The sequence below is a fragment of the Anas platyrhynchos genome, chromosome 5 (genome assembly GCF_047663525.1).
Source record: "Anas platyrhynchos isolate ZD024472 breed Pekin duck chromosome 5, IASCAAS_PekinDuck_T2T, whole genome shotgun sequence".
Lineage (NCBI taxonomy): Eukaryota > Metazoa > Chordata > Aves > Anseriformes > Anatidae > Anas > Anas platyrhynchos.
In genome coordinates, this window is record NC_092591.1 from 11,598,589 (window position 1) to 11,623,210 (window position 24,622).

Here is a 24,622-nt window from a genome sequence, read left to right on the forward strand (position 1 = left end):
TCTTGCTATAGATTTTATTTCAGATAATATGATCCAACTAATACCACATGTCAATAACCATCTAAAAGTCTCATACGCTTTTTCCTTCGAACAAATCCGGCCTACCAGCTTTCTGCTACACTCCTGCGTTCTTTCTAGTCAACTTCATACAAATCCATCTGCCAACCTAGCCTAACCATATCAGCTACAAAGTATAGGTGAAGAATACACAGAAGACTGACAAGGGCTACAGTATTACCAAACAAAAAGTTTTTCACTCAGTGCAGAGAACTGCAACACCACGTTCATAGAAGCTGCGAGGGTCTTCCTTGGTTGCTATTTCGAAGTCCACTGTGAAAATCAGATCTGCACGAGTGAAGTTCAGATAAACTGGTAACGTCACCTGGAAAAAAATGAGTACAGAAGAGTTACACAAGGCAGCTGAAGAGTGCAAGAAGCTTCTATACCGCTAGGTGGTATTTATGAGAGGAATTTAGTCTCAGGTAACTCAATATGCAACAGGCATTGTTAATTCACTTTAAAGCATAGCTTTCTTTAATTTATTCATATGAAGCTTTGTCTTGAACACAGCATTAGTATTTTTGAACGCTCTCTCCTCTTACCTACCTACAAAGGAAAGACCTAGTCAATGCTACCCTCTGACACTAAGAATATTAGAATAATTTTATTTGTGGTGTCAGAAAAAAGGTAGCATTTCAGAAAAAAATATTATTGGCTGGACAGCCACAAGAAGACACGATTATAATTTTTTTAATACATATTTAAGTAATTTTATCAATACTTACAACATTTGCTTTCTTATCAGCATTTGTCTGCTTGATCCAGCGAAGCTGTGTAATGGGCAGTACAGTTGAAATAGCGTTTGAAAGTGACAGCTTGTTGTTACTGCATGTAGCTCCCTGAAGCTTCAGGCCTGTAATTGAAATACACTTTAGAGTTCCACCAGCTTTCGTATATCCAGACAAAGCGAGTCTCCCCGTGTATCATGTAAGGGCTGTGATGTTAATCTATGGAAGTTTTGCAAGATGTTTTAAACTATGGCCATTCTGGTTCTCTGTTAAGTCCACTAAAAGTGCTAGAAGTACTTCATATCCCCCAAACAGAGAAGTTGTAAAGTAAAAGATACACTCTCTTAATACTACTTAAACATATACTGATCTGAATCTTGGGATTTATTACCATTATAAACACTTCCCTATTAACAAGATCTTTAAACAAACAGCTTCAAAAAGCGTCTATTAACTCTTTCAATGATGTGACTTGTTTATGTAATTCAGCCCATTTAACACCAGGAGCTTCTAAAAGTACTGTAGAACAAGGACCTCCTTCTTCCCACTGTAAGGTTACCTGTCACTCCAAAACTGCATGCATCCAGGACCGCGTTCTGGGTAGTTGTAACGTTGACCTCAAGACAGAGCTCTTCAAGGGACCAACTGTTTGCTTGGGCAACGTACTGTCGTGTAGCAGTGATATACGCCTCTGGTACAAACAGGCCTCCAAGGCACACATGGATGTTCTATTTAAGGGGGGGAAGGGGAAAAAGATTATCAATGCATGTGGCTGTGGTATTAATTAGTGATTATCATAAATGTTACTTCATCAATCTAAATTTCCATTAAAATTTTCCTGCTGCAGCTGCTGGAATACTACGCAGTAACTATGTAACTGCTGAATTGCTTTTTCCTCTATGGATACATTTTCTGCCCTAAAAATATCGTTCCCCTCTAAGCCATATAAACTTAACCCTGCTAGGTCTCACTAGAGTATCAGGAGACACTTAACAGTATTCGCAACCACATTTAGGAGAAATGAAGCTATTCTGCTTAATGAACGTGTAAGAAGTGTTGATATGAAGACTCCATAAAGTAGATATGCACCTAAATTTAGATATAACCTCTAGATGATACCATCTTAAGATACCTTTAGTTCTTTTGCTCCACCAGAGGCAGCTGCCTGGGAAATATTCTGCAGTTGTTTGATGCGTTCACTGAAGTCAGACACCCACTGGATAACAGTCATGCCAGCTGGTACTGTGTAATGAGACCAGCTGCGAGGCAAAATACCTATGGAAAATGTGGTTGAAATTAAGTTTTGCTTGCATACAGGTTGCAATTGTGCACTATTTTGAGACTTTAACCATTTCTCTTTTTCTCCTAATAGCCATTTAAGAGTTAGATTGGGACACAAGCATTTACTGCAAGGCTCCTAAAAAAAGTGAAAGCATTTAACAAGATTTCAAAGCGGATGGCTTTAAGTACTTAAAACACCATCCAGTTACAGAAACCCTTCAACAGCAACTTTAGTAACACACAGATATACAGTGTATTAACGTATCTTTAAGTTTTCTTGAAGATTTGAATGCTTTATAAAGAACTGAACAGGCCAAGTTACATCATTTTAAGAAACCTTTTTGTTCAAAGCAGACATCTGAATGGTACTTCAACAACTGATCTTCAACTATTACTTGAAATATAAATTTACCTACAATCTTGAAACGGAAGTTTAGAAGACTAAAATATTTGCCAAGTGATTTTATTAGGAGAAATGTTACTCACTTTGTAGTATTAGCAACTTTGTTCCATCACAATTTACAGACAAAGAATCTGGAAAGATAGCAGCTTAATTTCTAAGCTGAAAATTTAACTGCCTGAAGAAGTTTGGAATTTCAAATTGAGGTAGGTAATATTAAACTAAGCCAATTGGATTTTTATGCTCAACTCAAAAGGGCTGCCTGTACCAAATGGTAATTGGAGGGAAATTGGGATTGGCATTAAGCTGCTGAGCATAACAGCTTCTAACTTAGAGTGCAAGTGGCAAGCTACAACCTGGGAGATACCAATTTGAATTACCATACCTTTCACCAGTTCATTTATAAGCGTACGCAGGTAGTTGGTTTGTTTCTTTTTTCCTTCACACACTTGAACCACATCTGCAAGGTCCTGACGCACATCCTGAAGCAGCTTAGCTCCCATTTTCACCTCTCTCTCAAAGAACCGGAACAAAGGATCCTGATTGACAAAGCATTTAAAGTAAGCTACAGATCAAAATTCAACATTTTTGCTGGAAAACTGGTAGTTGAAGACTTTTAGTTAATCAATTAATGCAGACCACCTGTACTGACACCTTCCAAACAATTGTGGGTTTCTTGTCATCAGCTACAAAAGGGTCTTACCTACCATCCTTGATTAAACCTTTAGAAGCAGTTTGGCAATCACAGCCATATTCAATTTCAATGAGCTTATTCCTGAGTTAGTGCTTCGATTAATCCTGTCCAGATCTCAAGAGTTTTCCCCTGCAATTTGTTCTCACTTAGCAGAAGCTGCTGCCATATCTCCTCTCACTGAACTTTAACACAAAGTAATGTGTGCTGGCTGTAAAAGCAGTGCCATAAAGAATAGTCAGTATGCTGCAAGTACAAAAGGAAGCACTTGTTTCTTGCTACCTGATCACAGAGAAGCTTCAGAAGCAGTACCTGTGACAGGCAGTTTACCATCGTATTTCTTTAAAGAATTCCCCAGAAAACACAGGACCAACTTCTAAGAGCATTTCATGAAACCCAGTGGGGCATACATGGGGCTATGGCAGTCAGAATCAGCATCAATGCAGGTTCCACCATCCTGTGCAACAGCTTAATTGGTACTTGAAATCAAAATGCACTTATTTCACACATTAGAGCTTGTGTGATTCCTATGTCCATGTTAGATAAAACTTAATTCTTACCTTAATGTTTTCCACAGTCCGCTTCAGATGATTCAGAGTTTGTGGGATAAGGTGAAGCCAGTTAGAGGCTGTGGTATGCAGTGTTCTCATCCAGGCTGGGCGACCATCTGATGTAGAATCTGTTCTTGTCTTCTTCTCAGTTTCTGCATAAGCTAGATCATCTTCATCCTCTAGCATCTGCATTTTCAGCATTTTACTGATCATATCTATGCCTAAAACACAAAATATGCTGTTAGTCAGAGAAGCACTGTCATCAAAATGAAAACAACCTTCCACATACAAGAAGTAGGACTTTTTTCCCTCAGTCTAGACCTAAGATTCCAAACTGTCTAGTTGCAAATGTTTCCAGAGTTGACAATAAGGCCTTCCAGAATGAAGATGGGACCTTGACATTTCGAAGGCTGAATGTAACTGTCTTTTGAATTCACAAATGAACTAGTAAGTTTCTGAAATGACAGTGTTTAAATTGCAGAGGTTAAACTATGTTGAGAGTGGAGGGGAAAACTGAATTCTTCAGCAGGACTTTTATTTCTCTTCTGCTTTTTAGTTCAACTATCATCTCTCCTATCTATGTAAGACATTGTTAAAGTTCTGTTTCTTACCTTGTGTGGTGAGAAGAACTTTCTCTGCATTATTTGGCAGGCCCAGCCATGATGGTGTCTGTGTATCTGGCAGCATCTCAACCCACTGGACAAATTCTTCACGCCTGGAAGTCAGAATTTTGGTATTCATTACAAAGCTTCCCCCAGTCATAATAGCACAGTAATTCTGTGCCCAAGGCAAATGTTTACACAGCCAAATTCCAGCACACAAAGATACAGGTTATGCTTTATGTGTTTTTGTTTAAAAAAAACAAAAAACTTTTCAGTTGTACACAGAGATCAGGATAAGGAAAAAGATACCTGATTCCATCTGGCATCTGAATATCTTTGTGTCCATCAACTTTGCAAGCAAGTTTGAATTCACTATCAAAGCTCAGAGTAGTAAACAGACGCTCCAAGAAAGTGTTCAATAAACGTTGATCAAATTCATTATCAATGCGGCCTCCATAGATAGACTGTGCCATCAGTGTCTTTAATGCAGACCAGGGGATTTTATCAGGTGAAATGTTTTGGCGGCCCTGTGAGTAAAATGCAATGTAATTAGCAGGAAAGCATCTTTTCCACCTCTCCTCTGCTAGAGGAATCGAACTTAAGAACTAGGTTAAGTTGCCACCAGCTTATTTCAGCCAACTCATCTACATTGCTGAAGGTTTCCAGAACAGACTTCCTCAACTGAAGATCTTAAGTAACCTAAATTCTATCTGTACCTCGTGTACACAAGACTACTTGCCTTTGCTGTATCATCCAGCCATGTATCTACTGTGTCACAGGCAGATCTCAGATCAGATTCTCCAAATTCATACTTCTTGGACCAACCCAGCGGAGCATAGCGCAAACGCTCTTGGATAATTGCATGGAACCAGGCAAGGAGGAAATACAAACGAGCACGTTCATTTGGAGACTAGGAAGGAGAGGAAAAAAAAATACACTTATTACCCAAGTGAATTGATAAAAATCAAAGCCTGCAAATAATAGCCTGGCTAGAATATGTCACATTTAATGCTAGATTGCTACCAGAATTGTGTATGTTCTATCAACAGAAGGAACAACTACTATTTTACTACTAGGTGAACAAGACATTTTATCATCTTTCTGAAGTACAATTTTCATAACATAATCTGACATTTACATTTTACCCATACAAGTCACAGCCTTACCTTGCACATTCTAGAAACTGGAATGCTACTGAAAGTCCTCAGCATGTTTGCCTTTACACCAGGAGGAGGTTCAAACACAAAGATTCGGCCAGCACGTAACAAATTCACTGGCACCTAGAAGAGAAAAGGTAAGCCCAACTCCTTCAGCCTTCACTAAATTAAGTCCTTCTAACAGCACAGTTTGCATTACCTTCAAAACCCCAGAACCTTGTTGTAAGCACACAGTGAAGTCCTGCCTGTCTTTGTGAGAGTGGGGGAATCAGTGAAAGGAATGCTATGAAGTGTTCAGGTACACTTCAGTTACTAAAACCCATGGCTAGTAACTACTCTGGCAACATGTGTTCTCCTTCTATTAATGCAGGAAGGCAGTAACGACAAATCCTTCCCTGGGTAGTGTTCTTGACTCTGCAGGACAATTGCTGTACCAGAGCATCATATTTTGGATCAGCATTACCTTGGGATTGATCTCCATGGTAAGGAAGAGTCTGAAGCAAGCATGAGGTTGCAGGGAATGCAGTTTCTTTTCCAGTTGCATGAGCCAGCCAGGAGCCAGGTGAACATTCTTCAGCATTACCCATCTATGAAATTTTTAAACAAAACGAGTGCTTTTTAGCATACAACTTATCTATCCTGGTTATTATCACCACAAAGAGTAACAGAATCTGGTAGTAATGCTACAGGTTTTCCTCCCTCTTTTAAACCTTTCTTCTACATAGAATCAGTTACTGCTGTAACTAGCTAACTTTCCTGTTCTGCGGGTACAACCTACCTCTCTCCTTGAAAATACTTGTTAAACACCAGTTGTAAATAGTTGTGTTTACATTATTTTAAATTTCAGTTCAGAAAATTGGGACTGTTTTTTCTTCACAGTTTTGTCTATTTAGCCAGTAGATTATTCCCCTCCCAACCCAATTCACCTTCCTACTAGACAGTATTCTGGCTTACAAGTAAATAGAACTTACCTTCCAGATTTCACTGCTGTGTTGATTGCTTTGTCTGCTTGGTTAAACCCTTCAGCAGAGCCTAAAAGACAGAAGGTTGCTTAAACTCTTACTGCTAAAAAATTAATTTATGCTTAGATAATGAGAAGTGGCATGTTCTTACCTATGGCAATAGAAGTAATCTGTGTGTTCTGCTCAGCTGCAAGGTCTTCAACATGACCACTGGCATCATAACCCGGCACTGAGCACATCAGCACAGGGGTATTAGGTTTCACCTATTGTACAGTAAATTTAAAGATACAAAGCAGTCAGTAAGTACATGAATACATAACAAGTGCAGTAAGCTCAGTCTTCCTTCCCTTTGGCCAGCTAAAGACATTATGTTACTCTTATTTTTTCCTGTTAACAAACAGGAAAACAATCCATTCTTCATACCACGGGCAGAAGTGTTAAGTAGAATTGTTCTGTGAACAGGTTTACTCAGGGTGGACCTCATGCGAACTGGCACTGAGCATTACATCAGGAAATTAGCCTTCCAAAAACAGGCAGATTACCTCTGTATCTACGATGTGCGTCAGATCTAAGGGCTGTTCCATAATGGACATGAAAGACTCTCCAAGATTTGTTGAAACGAAGGTATGAGCCATTGCCAGCAGACGATCTGGACGGAAGGCCTGGATCAGAAGCAAGCGATGTATGGCCTGTCCGATAGGAGCTGAAAAGGGGAAACAGAATTGGACAGGTAAGAAACCAACCCCCAACACCTACCTCTTCTCAGTTCTCCGTTCAATTTTTCCTGTCTCATTCCTGAAACTAAATGAAAGATCTTTTGCAACATATTAATAACGGAGTGCTTATATTCTGTGTTCACCTGGTCAGTCCAAAGAAATGCACCCGTTTCAGTGGGTTTGCTTTCCATGACATTTTAATTACCTGCTCAATGTCTCATGTTATGAGCCTTTTAAAAGCCTACCTTAGTAGGATGCTTCATGACTGTACCAAAATGCTACTTGTTTACAATACCTATAGTCTAGAAGTGCCATGCTACGATTTTAAGCTTCCAGAGACAACAGATCTCTTCACATCATCTCACTCATTCAATAACCTGCTATTGTTGTTTTTAAAAATAAAACCAGACTACGGTTCTGCTGCAATCCCACGTTCATGATTTTCAGAGTCACTGAGGTCCAAATTCCAGTTCTATTTTAAAATTGCTTTAAAATCTAGTCAGTTTTCCCTAGGTTGAAGTTAGTAAATTAGGAATGGTGTGGACAATAGTGCAACTTAACTTACTTGCAGGTTTTTCTTCAGTCCAAAGGTACGGTACAGTCTGTTCTGGTGAACTGCTATCCAGCCAGATACAGAATTGCTGTATTAAAAGAAAATGCAAAATACCTGAAATGGAGTTTCATGGCACCAAAACTGTGCTTTATGGTCTAGGTCCTGCTCATGCAACAGAGATCTTAAATTTCAGCCTTAAAATGTAGAATTTAATGCACTGAAGAAATGTTCAGCTACATACCAGCTTTCAGTAAGCAACAGAAGATTGCTAATGTAAGGTTTTATTTAAGACAATCCAAGCTTTAACAGCCTTGCATTTGCAAAATCCCTTCAAGTTTTTTTTTTTTTTAATAGTAAGTAGTTAAATGTTCAATCAATGAAATGTACAACAACTTTGTAAGATTTTTCCCATTTAATGTTCACATCCTACCATCCATCTTTAGTATAAAAACTTCAGCTGAGTACCAGATGCAGCAGTTGAGCTTCCATCTACAAATAAGTCTTGCAAAGCTAGTGAGGGCTAACAGTGCTAAACAGAAGCACTGCTATAGCAGACTAGTTGTCATATTAACTAAAGTCAAACATTAAATGTAGCACCACATTTTGTCTGACACTCCATGCAGTTTGGTGTTTTCCAAGGCTTGTTGATAATAACTGGTATGAATGTTTCCCTGAGCAAAACTGCACTTGGACAATCACATTTACCAAGTTTTTAACTCTTCATTAATTCTTCAAGAGCCCACCATAACAATGTATGTATGGCTAGGGCTGCTCCCCTCTACTGCATAATTTTCTACTGTATCACTGTGATGTGATAAGACATCACACTTTCTGTCTGCAAAAAAGCTGACTGCAAGATTGGATTAACAGTGAGATGAATAAGCTGCTTCCAAGGCTGAGTGATGAACAGTGCTGGTATTTACAAATCAGGTTTCATAGCTTGATTACAAATGAAGAACATTCACATTTTCCCAATGACCACAACTAGTTAATCTGTAAGGCTTCCTTTCTCATACTGGGAGACCTTACTCATAGAATGAAGTTCTTAAAGCAGAAACCCTAAAGCCTAACCAAGTAGCTTGATGCAGAAGAAAACCCAGCCAACACCTACCTCATCAGCCTGTACTTTTGAAACAAGGTCCTTAAATGCAGGAAGGCAGCTCAACCTCATCATTGCTTCAGTTTGCTCTACAGTCAAACCATTGATTTTTGGGAGAGATGCAGTGTTTAGTACAATCTCCTTTCCTCTCAAGAAGTGCTGGAATTCTGCATCATATGTAGGCTCCCTAGTAAGGGAAAAGAAGGCTTTAACTCCATGTTGCCTCTTCAATAGTTTTTCAACTGAAGTGAGGTAAGAAAACGAACATTTACCCAATAGTGCCTTTCAGTTTAATCCGGGCCAGCAACATAGCAAATGTTATATGATCTTGATGCAGCATGCCACGTGCCACTCTGTTGAAAGCCACCTACCAAGAAAATAGCAAAATTAGTATCATAAAGATTTAATTCTTAAAGGGGCCTTTAATTCTGGCCCCTCAAAAATTATTTGAGTACATCTGCTGAATAAAATACTGAACCTGAAAGAGATCCTTTGTGATGATTGAGAGACGCTGAGTATGGTCTGTGATTCCTTTCAGATTTGGGTTCTCATACAAGACATTGTGATAGATGTCCAAGAAAAACTGGAGAGAGTATTGGTACAGGAAGTGTATCTGAAAAACAAAAAGAGTTTGGTTTCCTCTCTAGAATTCCACCAGTTTTGATGGTCAAAGGCATATGCCTATAAAATTGCAACATGGCAGCTGGGACTGGAATTAGGAAGTACCTACTAAGCTTTGAATAGTAAATAAACGAGGCTTCTGGCAGGAAGGAGCACTCATCCTACCTGTTTCAGTGACTCCATAGTAAAGTAGATACTGCTGCATGCTGTAGAAAGGGGCAAGTACTGCTGAGAAACAGTCTCCACTTCTTGCATGACAATATCAGTCTCCTCTACTTTTCTAGTAACCTCTGCTGCTTCCTTCTTCAGGTTCTCAAGAGTAGTAATGATGGTATCATCATCCAGGATACGTCCCTTCACTTCATTAAGTGCCTGGAGTAGGGATTTTTCTAACTGGCGCAAGCGCAGCTGAAATTCACCTTAATTAGAAGAAAAAATTAGGTTATACGTTGTATAGATGTGCTATTTTTCCAGGAATTGTGTATGACTTGCCATTGGCCATGCTAAAAAAGCAAGGGTATCAGCTATAAAGGTGTTTCATGGCGTATTACTAAAGCTAGAGTTAAACTACTGTATCCTTTCAGAACAGGAGGAAGTTACTTCAATTTCGGTAAGCATACCCTGAAGCTTGAGGAGATCGGAGCGTTTTTCATCAACATCTGGTCTTTCAGCTTTCAGGACTTCATTCAGACACTGGCTCTGTAAGCTGCTGCGAGTTACTGTGAAGTTCACAAACGTTACACGAGAACAGAGGTCTGGTGGGAATTCAACCTATCACAGGAAACATAAAAAACTCTCAGCTCACTGATATACCATTTCTACAGAGAAGACAGCTTTGAGTTTTGCTTACTGTTGGATCTCTGGTGGAGAGGAAGATAACGAAGGATGGTGACAAATCAATATCTTGGTCTCCCAGAGTAATCAGAACTCTGCCTCCGGTTCTCCGGACTTCACGATTCAGAACGGGATTCAGAACTGGATCATAGCTCTCCACATCCTAAAAACAGAGATGTGTGAGAGAGAATTTGTTACTTCCAAGTGTTCTCTAGCTAACAATCCCAATCCAGCTACAACTAATGGTCCGGTAGTGATCAATGTGCATTCAGTTTGGAATACAGATCACATTCAGAAGCTTTAGATTTGTAGCTGAGTAACACAAGCCCAGAGTTTAGGCCATTACCATACAAGGCCTCAGTAGGGGAGCACTGTTAATGGTCTGGTTGTGTTAGTATTAATGCATAATAGGCCCTATTCTAAGCGGCACAAGCAACAGTTGCTGATCTCATCTGTGAGCTAACCCTTTATTTTCCCACTTCTATGCTAAGAAACAAAAAATCTCAGAAGCGGAAGCCAACTATTCCTAGTTGCCTAGTTCTTTGTATTACTGAAAGTTCTTCCTGCTACTCAGAGTAGATTTAATTCTGGATAGCTATGCATATTAGCCACTATTAACTATAAGCAGAGACAGCATGTGGGAACAAAGGAATAGACAAGCTTCAAGTCTAAAATGAGTGAAAGTACGGAAAGAACACTTGAAAATAAAAGCATTTGATCTTGAAATAGTAGAAAAAGGTAGTGTCTTCTGCCTGCTTATCTCACTAGTTTTATTTTTCTCAGGACTAACTCTTCACATTCTACTCAGTATTAATTAATAATGGTTGGAAAATGAAGTTATTTGCATCTTACTAACAGAAAAACTGCAAATTCTTCTAGTACACAGGGCAGAATTCAAGAATTGTAAGTAGCTTCTACATGATCATGGAACAAACCTGGACAAGAAGTGGGTTACCAAATCTCAGTGCACTTTCCAAGTTCTTCCTGAAAGCGTCATCCAAGAAACTAGTACGAGTTATCTTACGGTCTTTGTATTCATTCATGATAAACTCTGTAGCTTGCCCAGAGGGATCGATGATCAATGGATACCTAAGTTAACAATCAAACACACTCATTATTTGGGTTTTGACTGCAAACAACTAAGCATTTTTATGAATTTAGATTGCACTGTTAGTCACAACTCTAAAAGCTTGCATATGAAGAAATGTTGGACAAGTTCAAGGACTTATTTCAGATTTCAGTTCAAGCCAACCTAAGTCATCACCTAAGTGCAACAAAAGAGGCAAGCAGAGATGAGTGAGAACTTTTGTGTTTACATGTGGTTGAGTAGCTTTTATAAACATTAAAAGCTCTCACAATAATTAAACAGTGCTCTGAAAGAGTTGTGAATTCTTTGAAAGGCACAAGAGCCTGCCTGCTGTGATAATGCTGTTCTAGAATTCTGCGTCTCAGAATGAAATACCTGTTGAACCGCTTGAGCATGATGGCATTCTCAGTGCACAGGTCATCTGCAGGGAGAGAACTTGCTTGCCAGCGAAGCCGCTCATCTGCGTTGGAAAGGTACTCTGTCCTTGCAATGTCTGTACGGAACTGCAAGAAGAACATACCATTAGTATTTGACTAGAGATTCTTAGCAATCTTAAAACTTCTTTAGGTGTTACAGAGAATTGATTTATGGTTAAGTTGTCATGATGCTATCCTTACCTGGATATTTGCTTGTTGCAAATGGTGAGACCATGTGGTGAACAAGTTCTGACGCATCTGCTGATCAAAGTAACCAGCATAGGCAATAAAAGCTCCTGAAAGCAAGCAGTCTCCCGCAATAGTGGACATCTGGTTCTTGAAAGTTTCACTTGTCTTCTCCCATCTTTCACGTTCAGCAGAAAGACTCTTGAGAAGAGCTGTACTACGGTTGACCTAGAAGTAAGTGAAGCAGTGTCTTTAGATGATGTTTTCTTATTGTATTAAATGTCTCCAGGGACACTACTTATACTGAATCGAAGTCCAATTTAAAATTAAAAGCTTAGAATTAAATTAAATTTGTGCTTCTACACTCCAGTGTTAATTTACTATGTTGGTATTCAACTGTTATCTTGAAGAGTTTAAAAGGTTAAGTAGTGGCGTAGTAGTGACATGCTAGTGGATTAGACCAAATACATGAAGAAATTCTTCAAAAAAAAAAAAAGTCTGATTGCAATATTACACTACAAGCATGACTATTTCCAAAGGCTTCCCGTTTATTTTACGCCTGCTGTGAACTGTCTTGTTAATTGACTAGCAACATGAGCTGACATGTCTAACTCTAGCCAAGTTTCAATAGCTTAAGGAGCTGATGATATCTAGGGATGAAAGAGATAGCTCATATGCACTGTAAAGAAGCAGCAGCCCAGTTTGCTCATCAGAAGGAATTTTGAAGAATGGTTCAATTTCGAACTGTCAAAGGTGAAGGAATGGAAAATCATAAAAGGTCTTACTTTTGCTTCTACAGCAGCCAAGTCTGCCTTAATAGCCTGAGCCTCTGAAATCAGTACTGCGTATTCTTCTTTATAACGTGCAATGCTGGCCTCGAGATCACGAATCATCTGCTCCACTTCATTTGCTTTCTGTTGGTTGTCTTTGGCATCATCCTCCAGCTTCTGCAGTTCATTGCGTAGAGGTTCTACTCTTTTCAGCATATCAGCATAGTTAAGCTGCAAACGGTAAATAAGTCCTTTATGCTTTCTAAATTGAAATGTGTTAACATTCCCAGCATGCAGGAATACACTAGCAATTCCATCTTTTCAATCTTAAGTAACTGCGATCTGTAGAAGAATTAAGGGTGGCTTAACAGAAACTAAGGACTGTCTATCAATTTCTAAGATTTAGTTTAAACCAAGTCCAAGAACAAAAGCAATTTTGCAATTGCTCTGTAGACACACAAGAGGTTGAGACCACATTGGTTAGTGTGTGACACTGTTTTGCTGAAATACTTAAGCAGATGTTCATGCCAGTACTGAGGTCACCTGCCTCTCCTAGAATAGCCAAGCCACAGAACAATTAAGATAGGAGCAATTGGCAAGACTGAAGCTAAATTGAATTTCTACACACCGCTACCATTCGTAGAAGCCACAGTTTTAGCAAGCCAAGCATACTGTTGTGTTGAACATCAGCAGGTGAGTAAAACCACCCTCAGGTATCTCACACTGGGGGCACCTTCCCCAAAACCTGTTTCCTTTAGGAAACCATTCAAGTACTGAAAAGTCTAACTAAAAGACCTTAACAGAGCTGCCCATGAGCATACCCTACTGTGAAGCTAGATGGAGACAGCAGAAGTTTCACTAAAAGGACTGCAGTGCATTTTCCAGCATTTGTCTTGCTGAAAACTCAAAGTAACTGTCCTGTAAGATCACACTATAGAGAAAGAAACACCTACTGTTTGCTGTAAAGCAAACGTTTCTTGGCACAAAAAGTATACCACAACTGCCAATTAGTTCTCTGGCACAGTACTACACAACCCAAATGCATCCATATGAACCTTCTACCAATGTCTTTGAAGCAAAATAGCTTGCAAAGTTTAGCTGAATAGAGGTAAATTCAGAGCCTTTAGACCCTTGTCACATGCCTTCAGGCTCACTCTTCACATTCCATTTGCTTTCCCACAGTACTGACTTTACCTGTGCAATTGCCCATTTCACCATAGGCCCACAGGCCAACGATGCTCTGTTTACAATTTCGTAGTTGTAACTTGGATTCGACAGGTAGTTTTTCTTCATCTTCTCCCGGATGGCATCACTGCAAGAGAAGTTTTTAGAGACAGCATGAGTCCACTGAATGTTGGCATGTAGGTCTTCAGAACGTGGTTTACCTTTCGCAATTGGCAAGAACATTTCCTAGCAATTTTGCTGATGTTTTAATTAGTTCAAGACATTGTATCAGAAATTGTCAGAAATTGTATCAGCATGTCAGCAATATAAGGATATTTAACATATTCTTGTAACTAGTTGATCACTAACTGCTTAACTGCTCACATGATCACAGAATAATTTGGGGTTGGAAGGGAATTCAGGAGGTCTGTACTCTTCTAACCTGCTCAGATGTTAGGATACCTAGGTCAGCCTGAACAACCTGTTCAGTTACTCCTGGAAAACTAGTTTCAGCTAATAACATGGCTTTGCACAGCAGCATACAGATTTGAAATTCTGCCTTGAAGTTTTTCAACAGCAGTTGTTTCGTCCCAGTGTGCATGATACACCTTTGCTGCAGTGGTCTGTTTCCTGTACCACCTACATTACAAGCCATCTTTACAAGCAGGAGTAAATCAGTCTCAAAAGAAGTCCAGTGCTACTAAAGCAATTAGACTAAGAAAAAGTCCAATTACAACCTACCACGCCTTTGTGAATGGTTTATCCACATAATGCACATTTGCACTGTACCTGATTTCCTCAGCAGAGAAGTTAACAATGGTTGGAATGAAGTTCTCTCTCATGATGATGGACCGTATTTGTTTCCAGTCGGTTGTACTCTCACCGAGCAGCAGGCAGATGGACTCCAGTGCCAGCTTCACTGCTGCAGGTGGATTAGCCATAGAACGGACTTCTACCAGGTGCTGTTTCTTTATTGACTTCACAGCTAACCAATGCCAGAAAGGTGATGAAAGTTGATTGGGAGGAAAACAAACAGTTAGTGAAGTCTGTTCAAGTACTGTGGATCTATAAAAATGCTTCAAGCTTCCAAAAAGGAAGTATTATCTTTTCATATGCTCACATACCATTCTGAGCTTCAATGACAGCAGGCTCCACCTTGTCAAGGTCTTCCTTCACACTCATCTGCTTGTCTGCAATGACCTCCTGCTGCTTGTGCAGCTGTTCCTGAATCTCCTGACTCATGACCTAGGTAGAAGTTTCACAGAGAAAACACTGCTTTTTACAAGTTGAACTTCCTTAAGTATTTGCTCTATAGGCTCTAATGTTTTAGAAACAAGAATATTTACTACTTACAGAGATTTAACAAAGATTTTTACCTTTTTCTTCTCGGCTTCCTGCTGATCTTTCACCATCTTTTTCAACTTGTCATTGGCTGCTGCATTCTTCACTTCCAGTTCCTGACTCTTTATTCTTAGGTCACGCCGCAATTCTTCCACCTAAGACAGAGAGTAAGATTGGAGAACTCAGACTAAACATGGACATCTATTTTATCACTCCAAGCCTTATAAAAGGCAGTTTTAAAGATAAGTACCTGGTCAACTGTTTCCTTGATTTTTCTAAGGCCAACATTCAAATGCATTTGCTGTTCCTCTAATTCACTTCGCTTCTCATTGAACAAGTTGGCATAATGGTTGATGAAATCTAAATAGTGGCGTGGTGTGATTGCCATGGTTCTGCCTCCTCGTTTTGCCAGACGAGCATTAGCCTTTAGGGAAGAAGGAATTGTTGATTATGCATTGGTTTTAATGCTATTTAAGTGCCAAAAATCATGCTTTTTAGGGAACTGGTGCACGATGCTGTGGCACAGCAATCAGCACAAGTTCAGCAACATTAAGCAAACATACCTGATGAAGAGTCTGATGAACAAACACACAGCTATTAACAATAGCCTCCCTGTGTGATGGCGGTTGTGGTAGCTTATCATACACAACAGGCATGTAATCAGGCACGATATAATTTGGTTTCTCAAGATCCATTTTGCTCGTGAACTCTTTGCCAACTTGGTACAGTGCCTCAGTTGACCAGTCTCCAAACCAGTTCAAGACACACCTGAAATACAAAAGCATTTGTGAAGGCTTCCCAAAAATACTGTTTTAATAGTATTTATAATGTACAGGGAGATATACAGCAATTACCTGTTGAAGAGCGCAGGAGAGGTAGCTGCCCTATCCTTCAGGCCCTCAGACGATGGATTCATAGTGAACACGACATGGAGATTGCGAATAACCTGGCTGGTGAACCATTTGTAGAGTTCTTCATGTGAATCTAACATTAGACCTTCTTTCTGTGCTCCTTCTTTACACTGAGTCATGAGGGTGGCATATTCATCTCCTTCAAAGAGACCAGGAACCTAATTCAAAAGATAATTTTGTAGTATCTTACAGTTGTAAAAAGGCACTTAAAGAATTTACTTAAAATCTTCTTACCTCTCCATTGGCTAGGAGAGTATTCATTCTCTCCAGGAATCCAGAATCCAATACATTTGACTCATCCATTATGAAAGCTATTTTTTCATTTTTACAGCCAGAACGTCTCAGTACTGTCCTTAAGTCTTCATCAAAATCTTCACCTGTGTATTTTCTGTGAACCTGGAAAGATTTAACATTTGTTATTTATGTTTTCTTTTAGTGGGATTTCTTAGGGGCAGATATTTAGGAAGCATGAGTTTTGACACAGTCTTTGTTGAGTAAAACTAGCATGCCAACCTTAATTTGGTAGACGCTCAAACCGTTCATCCAGGCAACGAATCTTGAGAGGGTTGTTTTCCCTGCTCCACTGACTCCAATGAGCAACAAGTGGCCCTGTGGTTGACGGAAGATTCTGAAAAAAGAACAAATGAGTATGTTTGGTCAAATGTTATCAACTCACTCAAGTTTTTCCCTGAGCACCTATACTTCAAGCTAGCACTACAACTGACAACACACATCTCTCTAGCTAGGATCCTGCTCTCTGAAGGGCAGAAGTAGGTCGTCTATGGAAAGGAATGGGATCAAGCTCCTTTCCTAGACTCTACACAGGCTTCTCTGTTTTAGAAAAAGTCTCTAAATAAGATGTACATGAACAGCAACCAAAGTCTCAACTTACCGGTCAATTCTTAACACATGATCCAAGACTTCATTGAACAGAACAAGCGGTACATCGAGCTCTTCTTCATAGAAGACTTTAAGCCTAGCTTTCACATAGTCTCTTAATTCTTCTTGATCCACTGGAATATAATCCTAGAAGAATCAGTCAATACAGTATGGACGTTAAGATTAAGGGTATTTTGCTTAGCAAACAATTGTTTACTAGATGAAAGCAGAAGTATTAGAGTATCTAATAAAGCAATCCCCTAACAAAAACTTAAAAATGCTGTACACATTTGACTTGCCCAGGAGCATGTCTACCCACAGCTTAGAGGGCCACAGACACCAGCATGGGGTTGAAACACTGAATCTATGATAAGTTGAGCCTGAGCTGCCAGACACCAAAGAGACTGGGAAGTAGCATGCAAGACTTGCTTCCCCTCACTTCCCCATCCAAACAGCTTTTCCCTGACCAACAATAAATGCCTAAGAAGGGTAGCAGACTAGAAGGACCTTTGCCTTGATCCAGCAGGATTTCTACAGATTGCCCAGCTGTATCAATTCAGATTGTGAGACAGTCCACTATACAATTTACACTATCAGAGTTGTTTGAAGCTCACACCTTATCCAAGAGATTCCATATGCAGTAAATGCCAGCAACTTTCTGGAAGTGTTACCCTATTCTAGAGAAACATTATTTCAAACTGCCTTTATATGCTGTGGTAGATCTTACAACAGCATCCTTGCAATAACAGCTATTAACTTTGTAGTAATTTACTTCAGATATCCATAGTAAAAACTTCTCAGAGATCAGCCTAATAAAATTACAGACACTGATTGTCATGCTAATATAGTCATAAAAGCTGCATCAGTCAATTGCTCCCAAAGTATTCCATTTTTTAATCTATTACCTTTGACAGCCAGTTGCTGTATAAGATAGGTCTGCTCATAGCTTTTTCCTTGTCAATATTGGGGAAGTGTTTCAGAGCAACCATGTCAATGTTCTCATCAGTCCAGCGTCTCTCTTCGTCTTCTACAAGTCTGGATAAAGAAAAACATCCATGACTACAAATACTCTAGTGGAAGGATACTCTAGTGGAAGGATACACTCCAGCTACGTAACATGAAGTTTGGTCTGCAAATGAAAGCTGGAGGAGTAGGGGAAAATTCATTCTGTGCTTGTTTTTTTGTTGTCCCGTCCCCAAGTTCCACCCCCTATAGCCCCCCATCTCATGTTTCTTACCTGTCCTGGAAGAGACGTAAAGCTTCATGGGCCCAAATCCTGATAAGGCCTTCAACTGGTAAGGTTTCTAGTGGTCTTAATGCTTCAAATATACCTCTCACCCATCGAGTCATTTCACGAGGTGAATAGATGTAGTGTGGCTGTGTGTCTTGAGTGAATCTCTCCTAAAAATGCAAGTACATATTAGTTATATATAAAAATAAAATATATTATTTACTTTGTCCCAAAATTCTGCCTTATTTTACAAGCCTTGAGTTGCCATATATTACTTTGCTAGTCTCATACATATGAAGGGCAAACAATATACCTTAAGTGATTTGGCCAAGACTGATTAGAATTTGAGGTTGTGTTCAACAAATTACCTGAGACATTGTGTAGAATTCTACCATAGCAGCAGTGAGAGGTTCTGCATATGTGCGAAGTGATGGGATCAGCCTTAGCATCGCACGATTGAATGTTCCATATATCTGAGTAAGTGAAGCTGGCCCAGGATAGTCCACATAAACCACAGGAACATGTCGCAAAAATCTGAAAGATTAGCATATTTGAGAGTCCAGAAAGTCTATATTATTTTTTTTTAATCAAAATTAAATCACAGTTTTATTACAAATTCCCAACATTAACTGCAGTTTGTTAGTTGATCCTTAGTGCCTTGGACTAAAAAAGCGTTATGATGTACCCACTGCATGTTAGACAGGTTATTCGAGAAATACAATGAGGCCACTGACTGTCAGTCAGGATAAGAACTGAGTAGTAGTTAGCTCAAAAACAAAGAACACAACTTGAGCACAACTGGTATTAAGTGTTTAAGAATGGATTCCATAGTCAATGCTTCAGTTTTGACCCCCATCTTTCTGTAAGTACAAAGTTGTTTACAAGGTACATTACCTGTGTGAGAGAGGTTTTCTTCCAGGATCAGTAGGTGGATTACATGCACCAACAAACTGAATTCTCTCCAGTTTCACCCATGTCTGATCTGATGTACGATAGAATCCTCCATGCTCCACCATCTGGAAGAAAACAAAACCAAACCAAAATCAGTGTACCATTAAGTTTCAGTGAAGGTAACCGTTATGACAGAGTTAATTACAAAGGAAAACAAACCTGTCTAATGAAGGATATGACTCTCTGCGTGCCATACTTATCCATGTCTGGCAAGTTGATTTCATCACAGAACAGCACCAACCACTTTCCCAACTGCACAGGAGCCAGCACCACTCCATTAGGCGTGCGCCTGTACTCACAGTAGTGATCAAAAGTTTTCAAGAGCAGTTCTGGTGTAGTAGCACTAGAAAAGTTGAGTCCAACCACCTTAAGAAGACAATAGTGAAGAGAAAATAAATAAGTCAAAATGCATTAGAGCTTGAAAGAGCTTATTAAGAGCCCTGGAACCAGGCATGCTACAGCTTAGCTTTCCACAGTGGATGTCCATGTATCATCTACATCTCAGGTCACTGACTGTAGTACACTGTGTGCTTCCCACAACGGGTTTTCCATTTACAATGCAGCAAAAACTTCTGCCCAGCCTTGTACTTAGAACACTACAGCTTCATATTACTGTTATGCCAACCTAATACACTGAAGGACAAGAGCTATTCTTAAACATTATTCGAGGTTTTAAAATACCAAATGGAGGAATGCTCCTCTCTTATTGAAGCTGGATAGCAGGAAGTAGCTTTTGGGCTAAGGATCTTGAGAAATACATTTAAATGCTACTCAACATCATTTTTACTTTTTTCCGTATTTTCACATGACTGACTGAGGTGGAAGCACCACTGAATTCCTAGCAAATCACTTTGGTGCTAACTCAAGACTGCTTGAATCTTTAAGGTAAGTGACTAGTTACTACCCTTTAATTCACATACATGTGCACATACAAACGTGCGCACACACTCTCTTGTGTACCTCCATATCAGGCAGGGCTCTGAGAGCACTGAAGAGGGTCATGGTCTTTCCAGAACCTGGCGGGCCACAGAGTACTAGAGGTTTGTGCTCTGCCAGCCAAGTATACAGCAATGCTTCATGGCGAACTGTGTCTAGGGTTGGTACTACAACATCAGGAGCTGCAACTTTGTGTGTCTCAACTTCAATCTGAGGAACCTTGGTTTGCCATGGCACCCACTCACCCGTAATGGACACCTAAGAACACAAAAACATGATCAGAATTTAGAACAGGAATGTAGTTTCATCTGTTTAATATATATATAGTTTAGCATATACATATAAACTATTAAAAATCATAGTAAGTTAGTAGCATCAAATTTGATGTGATTATCAGAACAGGTAGATTAGAACATTGTTCACTGACGAGCCAGAAACTATAAAACTTAAGTTTTGGCTCCAAATTCTAAAGCAGAAACCTTAAGAAAGGTTTTACCTCATAGTCAATTATAGGTATGTTGGGTGCAGTTGGCAGTGGCACAGTGGTGATTCTCCTAATGTATTCTCCCAGCTCTGCTCTCATTTTCAGACGACTGTCTCCAGAGAGAGACCAGAGAATTGCATAGACCAGGTACCTCTGCAGGAAGCAAGAAAAGCAGCTATTACTTGATTGTACAGTAATGGAACAAAACTTAATGACTGATAAATGAAATCCAGCTACTATTCTGACGTATCAGACACAGGAGTCACCCAGCAGCATATTATATTTACCTGGATATAACGCTCCAGTTGATCTATCTGCATTGGGAAGTCTGGGTGATTGGCATTGTACTGGGCTACATTGCGGCAAGCTTGGTGCAGCATTGAGAACAGAGAGCCAAGGCAGCGCAGCCGGGTGAGATCCATAATATGCTCCAACTTGAAAGCGTGTTCAAGTGCTTTAGTTACGAGGCCATTGGAGGTGAAATACGGCTGCATTATTGTTGCAGCATCTCTCTGGATCTGTCAGGGGAGAACAACACTGCTTAAAGCATTTGCTTTTCATTTGATTACCAGGCAGCAGGAAGTAACTTTGTTTAAGGCTTGAAATGCTTCTTATTTTAACATTTTTTAAAAAAAATAAAATCAGGATGTCAGCTTTTGTATAATTAAGCTGCCTTAAGTTTGAAGTACATCATACTACTTGTGATACAAGTGTTCAAACACACTAGCCCAGAATGTAATCTAAGTTATACCTGCAACATCGGGGATGCTGCTTCTTCTCCCTCATCTTCTTTGCCCTTTCGCCTTCGCTGAGCTTCTTCTTCACCTTCATCCAGAGGAATGCTTCTCAGTCTGGCCAGGAAGTTATTGAATATCATGTCTGTACTGAGAACATCCTCACTGAACCACACCATGCCACACCTTGATACAGTAGCCAAAGTTGCGTATTTCAGATCCTGTACCTCAAACATGATACGCACCTAAAAAGCAGAAATTTAAAACAGATTTTTAAGTAAAAAAAAACACACAAAAAAACCACAAATATACACTAAAAAAACAAACCCACACCCAGAACTTTTAAAGTTACGCTGTATTTAGCCTCTGAAGAATCAAGAACAGCGTTAAACTATCCCAAACTAAGTTCATCATTACTGCCTGCTACCCTAGACTTTCTTATAATTCATCACACTTGTCTCACAGGGTCAGAACAAGCATAACATAAAATGTTTGTTTCCACAGAAATTCCTAACTCTAGTTAACCACTACCTGAAATCAGTATTACTCTGCTTGTGACAAGTGATGGGAAAGGCACCAATACAGATCAAGGTAAAAGCAACAGGTTTATATGAAAGCAAGTATCACATAAAAGTAGCATTACGTTTGGTGGAAGGCTGAGACGTTCTCCATTTGGCAGAGTAAGCAGTTTGTTGTCATCCAAAACAGAGTTCAAGTTTTCAACCCATTCGGGATCTACATCACCATCAAAGATAATCCATTGACGTTTCTGTAATTCACCTCTCACGTTGTCTATAATTCTGTAATTAAAAGAAATTTGTATTGCAGTTTTACAGGCTATAGATAACAAAGACCCAATAAAACCAGAACACGTAAGGCACAAATCTACCGTCCAGTTTTCATTCGTACTCTTGAAGACTCACTTTCTCAGGACATGTGTAAACAAGCCATCTGTCCATTCTCTGGTATTTGGATCCAAAGTACCATACAGGTGATCTTTGCTGATTGCTTTTGGATCAATAATGTGAGCAACACCTTCCACACCTTCCAGCCGTTCAAGAGCTTTCAGCAGTACTCTCCAAGCCATGCTCTTTCCACTTCCAGAGGGACCCACCATCATCAGCCCATGATTTATCTGTGTAATCTGGTACAACTGAAGTACCTGCAACAGAAAAAATGATGTGTAAGTCTCAACTTTGGTAGTCACTAAGTATTGCTCACTTAGAAATGAATAATTTAATAATAAGAGGGAAGTTAAGTCTCACAAACACATTAATTTCAGTTCCACAACATTTTCAGTTTTGCATTTTACCTTTTCAACCCACATGCCACCAACTTCTTCTCCATCACCATAGGTGAGGTACATTTCCTGACACACTTTCTTAAGCTCCTCTCGCAAGGCTGTCATTTCCCCACGGTGATACTGTACTCCAGGGAATACATCAGAAAGGAGACTAAACAGCAATGGAATGTCTTCTGCAACCAGTTTTGGTACCATAGTTTCACATACACTTTGGATCAGGATCTGTAGAGAAAATCATGTTTTAGTTGAGACCTGGAGGTGTGTGGGGGGGTGGAACTAGATGATCTTTAAGGTCCCTTCCAACCCAAACCATTCTGTGTGACTTTTTTTTTTGTTGAGTGTGTTTGATGGGGAACACTTCACTGATAAAGCACCAAACCAGGATGGTCTAGGTAAAAAACAACCATTAGCAGGCAGCTCAGCTTTGAAACTACACAATGAATTCCTACTGACTTTTAATTTATACAACTGCAGGTACTTAACCCTTAAAACAGAGTTGGTTTTTTTTGTTTGTTTGTTTTGAATTAACTTCAAAAGAACTGGGCAGCAATGAGAGTTGTGAACACACCACCTCATAAGTCTTTTATTACTCTTCAAGGAATCCTAAAATTCAACACTTATTTCACTTCTTAGTGCTTCTAAGCTATCTAATTATCACCTCCTGTAACTAACATTGCTTTGCTTGCATGGCTTAACATTAATTGATGAACACTGCAGAGTGTTTGCTCTGTTTAGTGTGCATTCTGTACTTTGTCACAGAAGATAAGAGCTCACACACAAATTACCTCTTGTTCTGGTAAGTTCTCAGCAATTTCTCCCTCATCAACAACTTCACCACGCTCTTCTTTCTCACGCTTAATCTTCTGAATCCTCTCCCTCTTCACGTTACCCGCACTGACCAGTACACTCTTCAGGGCTCTCAAGCCAAAATCATAATGACTCTGGGAGGACAGCTGTTCATCACAAAGCCTAAGAATCAAGAAAGACAAAATTTGATTCTCAATCGAAACCAACGCAGCATTCAAGAAAACATATGCCACTGCTTACTTGGAATAATCTTTGTAACTCACTGAGCATGTTGTACAATAAACATCACAGATTTGAACAATAAGCTCAACATTTAGAATCTCAAAACAAACTTGTCACTTACTTGAAGAATGGTACTATCTTATTGGCAAGGACTTCAGCTGTGCGGAAACCTTGGGAGTACAGCATGACCTGGGCAATCAGCTGACGGTCTGGTTTTGTCATTGCCAAGCTGCGGAACAACTTCTTCAAATTGTCAGGCAGATTTGATCTGCCTGCATAGCCAGGATTCATGGTGATGAAGATAGCCATGTCAGGGCTCACTTTGACTTGTTTGTTCAGCAGCTCACAAGTAATTGGTGTTGCAGCTGAAAAGAGACGGTACATTTAGTTACAAGTGAGCTGGTGACCAGTCACCTTGAGGACATAAGTCATACTTCAAGTATTCTAATTTAGTTTGCTACAGTAATGGACAGCGCATCCTTTTGTACTGCAACTCAAATACTTGATTCCTACCAGCCGAAAGCTACTTCAAGATTTTAATCTTTGATGGTAAGTGAGTTCATGTGATTCTTGGAGTTCTTGGGAAAAATGTAACTGAGCAACAAAAGAGCATGAAGGATATTAAAGAAACGGTACAATACTACGAGGAATAAATAGTAGCATACTCTTGTCATAATTGGGGTTGGAATGCTCTCGCAAGGCTTCCTGGATGCACTGAACTTGCTGTGAAACAGCAGACAGCATGCGTTCCTCCAGTCGGTTGAACTCGTCAAAACAGCCCCATGCGCCCACTTGGCAAAGTCCCACAAAGATGCGTCCCATTGCCTGCGCGTAGAGAGGAAAGTTCATTGATGTTGCACAGTTATTCTTGCCAATGCACAGGCAAATGGAACAGAGAAGAGTGCTTTATACAGTGCACCCAAGGCAAGTAGAAGTTGAATTTGT

The 24,622-nt window shown here is 39.7% G+C and overlaps 1 protein-coding gene across 1 annotated transcript in view; it reads right to left on the reverse strand.

Annotated features, from left to right (window-relative positions):
* The window catches only part of DYNC1H1 (dynein cytoplasmic 1 heavy chain 1), a 43,229-nt gene continuing 18,607 nt past the window's right edge, over positions 1 to 24,622 (reverse strand). The window contains exons 29-78 of the mRNA XM_005020730.6: positions 24,343 to 24,502; positions 23,799 to 24,042; positions 23,434 to 23,617; positions 22,658 to 22,870; positions 22,269 to 22,507; positions 21,989 to 22,145; positions 21,363 to 21,590; positions 20,899 to 21,129; positions 20,624 to 20,764; positions 20,152 to 20,385; positions 19,351 to 19,557; positions 19,135 to 19,256; positions 18,609 to 18,774; positions 18,247 to 18,410; positions 17,915 to 18,044; positions 17,023 to 17,156; positions 16,644 to 16,758; positions 16,365 to 16,526; positions 16,074 to 16,288; positions 15,783 to 15,987; positions 15,470 to 15,643; positions 15,255 to 15,374; positions 15,003 to 15,123; positions 14,668 to 14,863; positions 13,909 to 14,026; positions 12,730 to 12,945; positions 11,960 to 12,172; positions 11,718 to 11,845; positions 11,191 to 11,344; positions 10,272 to 10,418; positions 10,042 to 10,192; positions 9,587 to 9,840; positions 9,279 to 9,413; positions 9,073 to 9,167; positions 8,813 to 8,987; positions 7,714 to 7,789; positions 6,975 to 7,135; positions 6,584 to 6,695; positions 6,442 to 6,502; positions 5,934 to 6,057; positions 5,480 to 5,593; positions 5,053 to 5,223; positions 4,623 to 4,840; positions 4,323 to 4,426; positions 3,721 to 3,932; positions 2,855 to 3,008; positions 1,921 to 2,063; positions 1,348 to 1,516; positions 786 to 913; positions 1 to 382 (exon numbers count right to left, since the gene is read on the reverse strand). Coding sequence (XP_005020787.4) covers positions 254 to 382; positions 786 to 913; positions 1,348 to 1,516; positions 1,921 to 2,063; positions 2,855 to 3,008; positions 3,721 to 3,932; positions 4,323 to 4,426; positions 4,623 to 4,840; positions 5,053 to 5,223; positions 5,480 to 5,593; positions 5,934 to 6,057; positions 6,442 to 6,502; positions 6,584 to 6,695; positions 6,975 to 7,135; positions 7,714 to 7,789; positions 8,813 to 8,987; positions 9,073 to 9,167; positions 9,279 to 9,413; positions 9,587 to 9,840; positions 10,042 to 10,192; positions 10,272 to 10,418; positions 11,191 to 11,344; positions 11,718 to 11,845; positions 11,960 to 12,172; positions 12,730 to 12,945; positions 13,909 to 14,026; positions 14,668 to 14,863; positions 15,003 to 15,123; positions 15,255 to 15,374; positions 15,470 to 15,643; positions 15,783 to 15,987; positions 16,074 to 16,288; positions 16,365 to 16,526; positions 16,644 to 16,758; positions 17,023 to 17,156; positions 17,915 to 18,044; positions 18,247 to 18,410; positions 18,609 to 18,774; positions 19,135 to 19,256; positions 19,351 to 19,557; positions 20,152 to 20,385; positions 20,624 to 20,764; positions 20,899 to 21,129; positions 21,363 to 21,590; positions 21,989 to 22,145; positions 22,269 to 22,507; positions 22,658 to 22,870; positions 23,434 to 23,617; positions 23,799 to 24,042; positions 24,343 to 24,502 — 8,124 coding nt within the window. The 3' untranslated portion in view covers positions 1 to 253. The remainder of the gene's footprint in view (positions 383 to 785; positions 914 to 1,347; positions 1,517 to 1,920; positions 2,064 to 2,854; positions 3,009 to 3,720; positions 3,933 to 4,322; positions 4,427 to 4,622; positions 4,841 to 5,052; positions 5,224 to 5,479; positions 5,594 to 5,933; positions 6,058 to 6,441; positions 6,503 to 6,583; positions 6,696 to 6,974; positions 7,136 to 7,713; positions 7,790 to 8,812; positions 8,988 to 9,072; positions 9,168 to 9,278; positions 9,414 to 9,586; positions 9,841 to 10,041; positions 10,193 to 10,271; positions 10,419 to 11,190; positions 11,345 to 11,717; positions 11,846 to 11,959; positions 12,173 to 12,729; positions 12,946 to 13,908; positions 14,027 to 14,667; positions 14,864 to 15,002; positions 15,124 to 15,254; positions 15,375 to 15,469; positions 15,644 to 15,782; positions 15,988 to 16,073; positions 16,289 to 16,364; positions 16,527 to 16,643; positions 16,759 to 17,022; positions 17,157 to 17,914; positions 18,045 to 18,246; positions 18,411 to 18,608; positions 18,775 to 19,134; positions 19,257 to 19,350; positions 19,558 to 20,151; positions 20,386 to 20,623; positions 20,765 to 20,898; positions 21,130 to 21,362; positions 21,591 to 21,988; positions 22,146 to 22,268; positions 22,508 to 22,657; positions 22,871 to 23,433; positions 23,618 to 23,798; positions 24,043 to 24,342; positions 24,503 to 24,622) is intronic.